The following is a 6,508-nucleotide window of genomic DNA, read 5'->3' as shown; positions in this document are numbered from 1 at the left end:
CGAACAAAACAGGAATCCAAATCCTTGCCTTCATGAGCTTGTTACTGTGCCCCCAAGTATGTCAACGATGATCCCTTCGCCTTCCCATGGTTTCTTGGAATCTGGTGAGGGGTCAAATACTCAAATTCATAGAAAATCACAAGTTGTCCTCAAATGGACCCAATGAAGCTCACTGACCCCTGGGAACACCAGACATATGGCTTTAGCCAGAACTTCATACGCTGTGATGTGTACTGGGATCACCGGGGCTCTTGGTATCTGTCAGATCCTGGCTCAGCAGCTCTGGGGTCTGGCCCAAGGATCTGCATTTCTAACAAGCTTGGATATTTCTGGTCTGAGGACCACACTTTGATTATTTAAGATTTAAGTGATGCCTTTTTATCATCCCACCAAATGTAATCTTATTTTCCTGCAGCTTTTAGTAAAACTCTGAATACACAGAAAAAAAAACCAACCCTAATTTTATTAGCATATTCCAGTTGTCTACATATTTGAACGAGGCTGTAGGTGTGGGTGTCAGATCTGGTTTTCAAGTGACCAGGAGCAGCATGGAACATGCACTTCACTAATGCAAGCCGCTTTTTCATTTGTGAGTGGAGACTCTTCCGAATTCTGTCTAATTTATGTAAAACCTTAATTGTTGGACTTTTTTTTTTTTTTTTTTTTTTGAGATGGAGCCTGGCTCAGTCCCCAGGCTAGAGTGCAGTGGTGCAATCTTGGTTCACTGCAACCTCCTTCTCCCGGGTTCAAGTGATTCTCCTGCCTCAGCCTCCTGAGTAGCTTGGACTACAGGTGCAAGCCACCACACCCAGCTAAGTTTTGTATTTTTAATAAAGACAGGGTTTCACTATGTTGCCCAGGATGGTCTCAATCTCTTGACCTTGTGTTCTGCCTCCTCGGCCTCTCAACTGTTGGGATTACAGGTGTGAGCCACTGTGCCCGGCCATTTGTTGGACATTTTAAAGGAATGGATTTAAAGTCTCCACTTGACCATTTTAATCTGATATTTTTAGTTAAGTTGTGGGCTACCTCTGGCAAACTTGACAGGGTTCTGAAATCTTACCTTTAGCAGTGACATACTGGCATTTTGAATGCACACCCACTGTCTCTAGAGCAAATATACAAGAGGCAACCATTCATTGAATGTTTACTAAGTGCCAGGCAACACGGTAACTGCTGTGCAGGGATTAGCTCATTTAATCTTTATAACAACTCTATGATTCAATGATTTCTCCAAACAGTCAAAACAAAAAACACAAAACTGAAGGTCACAGAGAATGTCATTGGCCCAAATGCATATCTTTTATAAATAGGTGCAATGAAGATTGGACCTGGCTCTGTCTGAGTTTTAGGACCACACTCTTATTTAAGTAATTTTAGTGACAACAGAGTTACAGTAGCAAAACAAATGCAGAACCATGGCCAAGGAAGTGAAAATGCTCAGTTCTGTAGTAAGTCTTTTATTAAGGCACTTCCCAATCTTAGGTTAACTACGATAAATGCCAGGCCCAGGTTAGAATCAGATCAATAATATAAAAGCCCTTTCATATCACTGTCATGTGCAGTGGTGTGGCTATCAGGTCTAAAGCTGAAATCCATCTCTCACACCCGTAATTAATATTCCTGGAATCACACTGTTGTAGAGTTAGGGGAGTGCGTGTACCTCTATGTATATGAGGCTCAAAAAGGTGGAAGACTGGTAGCCCAAAATAGAAATATATTTCCTGTTAAAGGGATAATACAAAAATATCTTTTCATCAGGAGTTACTGATGGTACTATAGGTATTAAGTTTGAATGAAAAGCACCATCAGCTGTAACATACAAACTGCTTTATCCTTCATGTACAAATAAAAGAGAGAATTTAGTTTCATTCTGAGTTTATTTAACATTTCATCCAGTTGAACTGAAAGCATACATGGCCTCCAACACTGGCAAGACACTGTACTAATACTGAAATAAAAACTGCCAGTCAGTAAACACTTAACAATCATAATCCTTTATATCATGTTAATAGAAATATTAATGACTACTTAGCTTTATTGCATTTCATGTGGATTTTTTCCTCCAGAAAAGGTATTTCTACAAGATTGGCAAGGTTGCCAATCTTGGTTTATTTGTTCTTTGTTATAAACCATGATCAACATACACAGTTGATAGCTTTATATAAAAGCATTAAGAGTCTGAAGCATCAAAAAACAATGTTTAAAAAGATGCAGCTCCATGTCCACTATCCTTTTTATTTTAAAACCTTTTTTTTTTTTATTTTGAGACAGAGTTTCACTCTTGTCACCCAGGCTGGAGTGCAATGGCATGATCTCAGCTCACTGCAACTTCTGCCATCCGGGTTCAAGCGATTCTCCTGCCTCAGTCTCCTGAGTAGCTGGGATTACAGGTATGCACCACCATGGCTGACTAATTTTTTAGTAGAGATGGGGTTTCTCCATGTTGGTGAGGCTGGTCTCGAACTCCCTACCTCAGGTGATTCACCCGCCTCAGCCTCCCAAAGTGCTGGAATTACAGGCGTGAGCCACCGAGCCCGGCCATCTCTTTTTATAACCTTTAATACACATGACTGGAGCGTGTAAAAGTTTGGTTAGTTTGTCAGTCTTCTAACCAGTCATTCGCTCTTCGCTGGAGGTTAACATTCTGAAATGGAGCTACAGAGTACCAGGCAGGGAGGACTCTGAGAGGAGCGGAACACCCGGGCAGGCAGCAAGTGCGTTGGCTTCTTATGAAAAGAGCCCCGTCAGCCTCTCATGGAGATCTGCTCTGAATTTCAGGCTTTACCACTTTTTAGAGACGCGTCAAGGACAACAGAATCTGTCCGAGGCCAGAATGTCACACGGAAGCCATTTTGCTTCAAACGGTTTAAGACAGAAAATCGAAATGAGAAGATTCTGGCAGCATCAGGGAAGGCTGTGAGTGGCCCAAAGCTTCAGATCTATTAATCCTTTCAGAGAAAAGAGAAACACAGACACAAGGCACGCCATTTTTTTCTTTATGAGGAAATTCAATCTGGTCACATTGTCAGAAAAAAAAATCTGTCAAAACTAAATAGTTTTTATATTTTTTTCACTTACAATCTCTGACAACAATGATCTACAGTTCATCACTTCATGAAATGTCGCCCCTCAATATCCATGGGTGAATCGTTCCAGGACCGCTCTCCAATACTAATATCTGCGGATGCTCAAGTTCCTGATATAAAATGGTGCAGTATTTGCATATAACCTAGGCACATCCTCCTGTATACTTTAAATCATCTCTAGATTACTTGTAACACCTAATACAATGTAAGCACTATGTCAATAGTTGTTATACTGTATTGGTTTTTAAATTTGTATTAATTTTCATTGTTACATATATTTTGTATCTTTTTAAAAAATATTTTCCATCCAAACTTGGTTGAATTCACAGGGGTGCAGCTCATGGATACAGAGGGTCAACTGTATATGACGTTAAACATCTACAGACTTGAAACATAATCTGCTGATTAAATATATTATCTGTGGAATCACTACAAATCATGTAAACAGTGGTACATGGTTTCATTATTTTCAAATGAGGTGGAATGTAACATACAATATTCAAGTAAAATTCACCGTGACTGATTCATACACACATTATCACTGTGTCTTTCTGAAAGTCAAAGAGATCTATAAGAATGACAAGAAAAGACAGGTAGGTAGCTGGAACTATGGTCTCAGTTCTTATAGGAAAAAAAAAAAAAACAACAAACTACATTCAGCCCAGTCATACAGCACTGGTATTGAGTATACTTCCAAAACTTGACATTTGTACATTTCAGTTATTTGATGTAAATAATTGAATACAAAGTCAATAACTGCAAGGTAAGATGAACATCTTTATAAGAATATAAAACAATAAATTAAAGTCTACCAAGGAAATCTACTCACAATCTGAATGTATGTAATTATCCAGCAGGGGAGGCATGTTGCACTGGTCCGTAACTGACTTTTGGAAGGGGTGTGAAGGAGCTTTTACCCTACAAATCCAAAAACTTCATCATTGACATTGGGCCAGCACAGTCCCCAAACCAGAAGCAAACTGCCTTTAATATTTCGGGTCCAGTTTTTACAGGTTAGCCCAGAGCTTTTGTATTTTCCCAGTTCACTGCTGAGATCTCTTGTTGATTTGCAATGGAAGTGAGATGAAAATTCAGTATTTTAAACAGACTCTGTTTTCACTGATTGATAATCACCAGAACATTGACTGACCATATACTGAGCACCTATTCCATGTCTACCAGTGCTTTTTTAAAACCCTGGGTGAGGGCTGGGATATTGTCTTTGAAAAACAATGACTATAAAAGCTATAGGAAGGTATTTCTATAAATCTTAACATGATTCAATGTAAGGGAGTCAACAGGTGTCAGACGCTTGGCCCACACCAAGTGCTCTGTTAAAGTAGCAGCTTTATTCTAAAAGGCTAATGTGGGTCTTTGAAAGGTTTTTCTAACTGGGAGAACCCAGGTTGAATAGGATTTTTCTCACCAGCATGGCTACACCAGCTTTGCAATGGCAGAGTGAGCTGCAGAGGTTTCCTTCCCTCCTTTACAATCCCTTATTAAAGTACACACGTCGCAATTCAGGATGGCTCTCTTGGATCTTAGCTTGCAACTCGGCCTCCAAGCTTGTCACAGACATGGAACTGGGATAAGGGAGAAATGACAGGTTATTACACAGGCAGAGGTGAGAATCAGAACCTAGAAAGAGCAGGAAGAAGGCACAGGTGTGGAGAGCCCAGGACTGGTATAGAGGGTCTTGTTCTAGAAAGGCTTCATTCGGCTAGAAAATGAGATCATGTTCCTTTCAGAAAACTGTCACTCATAATGAAAGAAATGCATCTTAAGAACCCAACACCCAACACTTTTTACCTCTCATATTTTTAAAAGCTGAAATCTCTTATTGCTGGCAAGAGTATATGGTGATGACTTTCTCAGACTCTGCTGGTGTTAGGAAAACCATTTGTGGCCATGCCACTTCCCAAGAAAAACAGTATCCATCATTTGCAATGCACACCATTGATAAAAAAGATATGCAGCCAGTGAAATGTATAACACTAAAAGTTTGCCTACATTAATGTGCTTTTGTTTACTGTATAATTCATGCTTATTAAAAAACTTTTAGAAAATACTAAAATGCACACACACAAAAAACCCAAAGCATTTATAGTCCCACTGAGGGATAACTATTGTTAGTCTTTAAGTGCTTAAAAATGTATTTGAAGGTATTATGGTTTATATATAGTAAAGCTTATTCTTTAAGAGAAATGCATACTCATTAAATAAAAGCATAAAAACTGTCCAGAACACCCGCTACCAGAAAAACTGCTCATATTTTGATATGTAATTAGTTTTAAGAAAATTATTTGGGGCTGGGTGCAGTGGCTCACACCTGTCATCTCAGAGCTTTGTGTGGCTGAAGCAGGAGGATTTTCTGAGGCCAGGAGTTTGAGACCAGCTTGGGCAACACAGTGAGACCCAAATTTTGTATCTATAAAAATAAAAAATAAGGCAGGCATGGTGGTGATGTCTGTGGTCCCAGCTACTCGGGAGGCTGAGGCAGGAGGACTGCTTGAGCCTAGGAGTTCAAGGCTGCAGCGAGCTATGGCTGTGCCACTGCACTCCAGCCTGAGCAACAGAGTGAGATCCTGTCTCTAAAAAATGATTAAAAAATTGATATTTAACAAAGCTGACATGCGATAGACTGTAAGGTTAAAAAAGTCAGAATATAAGTTTATATTAAAAATGTACAAAGCAAATTTAAAAAATTACATATATAGAAAAAGGGTAGGAAAAGCATCCCACCATGACTCTTTTTTATGTAGTGGGCCTTTTAGTAATTTTAAATGATGATGATGAGATTGATGATGGCAATGATAATGGCTATGACTTCCTGATCATTTTCTGGGCCAGACATTAAGCATTTCAATCCTTATGAAAACTCTAAAACCTGAGGTACAACTGAAGTGTTGAAGTCAGACCTTTCTTGATCCAAAAGCCCTGCTATGCTGCCTCTTGGTCCTTCTGTTTTGCCATTGATCTCTAAGCATCTGTAATTACTATTAACGTATGTTAAAGTCCCAAGTCTGATGTTGAAATTAAAGTTATTCAAACCTTAGTGGATGATGGGGAGTATTCTCTTTTTTATCTTCTGGGAGAGTTTGTTTGAAATTGGAATGATCTGTTTCTTGACAGTTGGGAAAAGCTTACCTGTAAAACTACCTGGTTCTTGTGTTTGCTTTGTAGCAGGAAGATTAAATGCTGCTTCAGCTTCCGTAATGACTGTCTTGCCTATTCTTTCTAATTTTTCAGCTTTACTAATATTATTTCCAGAAATTTGTCTATTTTGCCTATTTTTAAATCTATTGACGTAATGTTGATAATATTATTTTTAATCACTGCTGAATCTACAGTTAAATCACTTTTTCATTCATATTATTTGTGCCTTTCTTTTCTTTTCTTTTCTTTTTTTTTTTTTTTTT

At 38.8% G+C, this 6,508-nt stretch overlaps 1 protein-coding gene across 4 annotated transcripts in view; it reads right to left on the bottom strand.

Annotated features, from left to right (window-relative positions):
• Window positions 1-2,982: 2,982 nt before the first annotated feature.
• SFXN1 (sideroflexin 1) overlaps window positions 2,983-6,508 on the bottom strand; it is a 46,684-nt gene continuing 43,158 nt past the window's right edge. For 3 of the 4 annotated variants that reach the window (XM_017518530.1, XM_017518532.2, XM_017518531.2), the window contains exon 11: window positions 3,533-4,672. In XM_017518530.1, coding sequence (XP_017374019.1) covers window positions 4,576-4,672 — 97 coding nt within the window. In that variant the 3' untranslated portion in view covers window positions 3,533-4,575. Of the gene's footprint in view, window positions 4,673-6,508 lie in introns of all 4 variants that reach the window. The other variant, XM_017518529.2, reaches the window with a different exon arrangement.

The sequence above is a fragment of the Cebus imitator genome, unplaced genomic scaffold, assembly GCF_001604975.1.
Source record: "Cebus imitator isolate Cc_AM_T3 unplaced genomic scaffold, Cebus_imitator-1.0 Scaffold684, whole genome shotgun sequence".
In the NCBI taxonomy this organism is placed as follows: domain Eukaryota; kingdom Metazoa; phylum Chordata; class Mammalia; order Primates; family Cebidae; genus Cebus; species Cebus imitator.
Note: the sequence above shows the minus strand (reverse complement) of the source record. Positions and strands in the feature narration are given on the sequence as shown.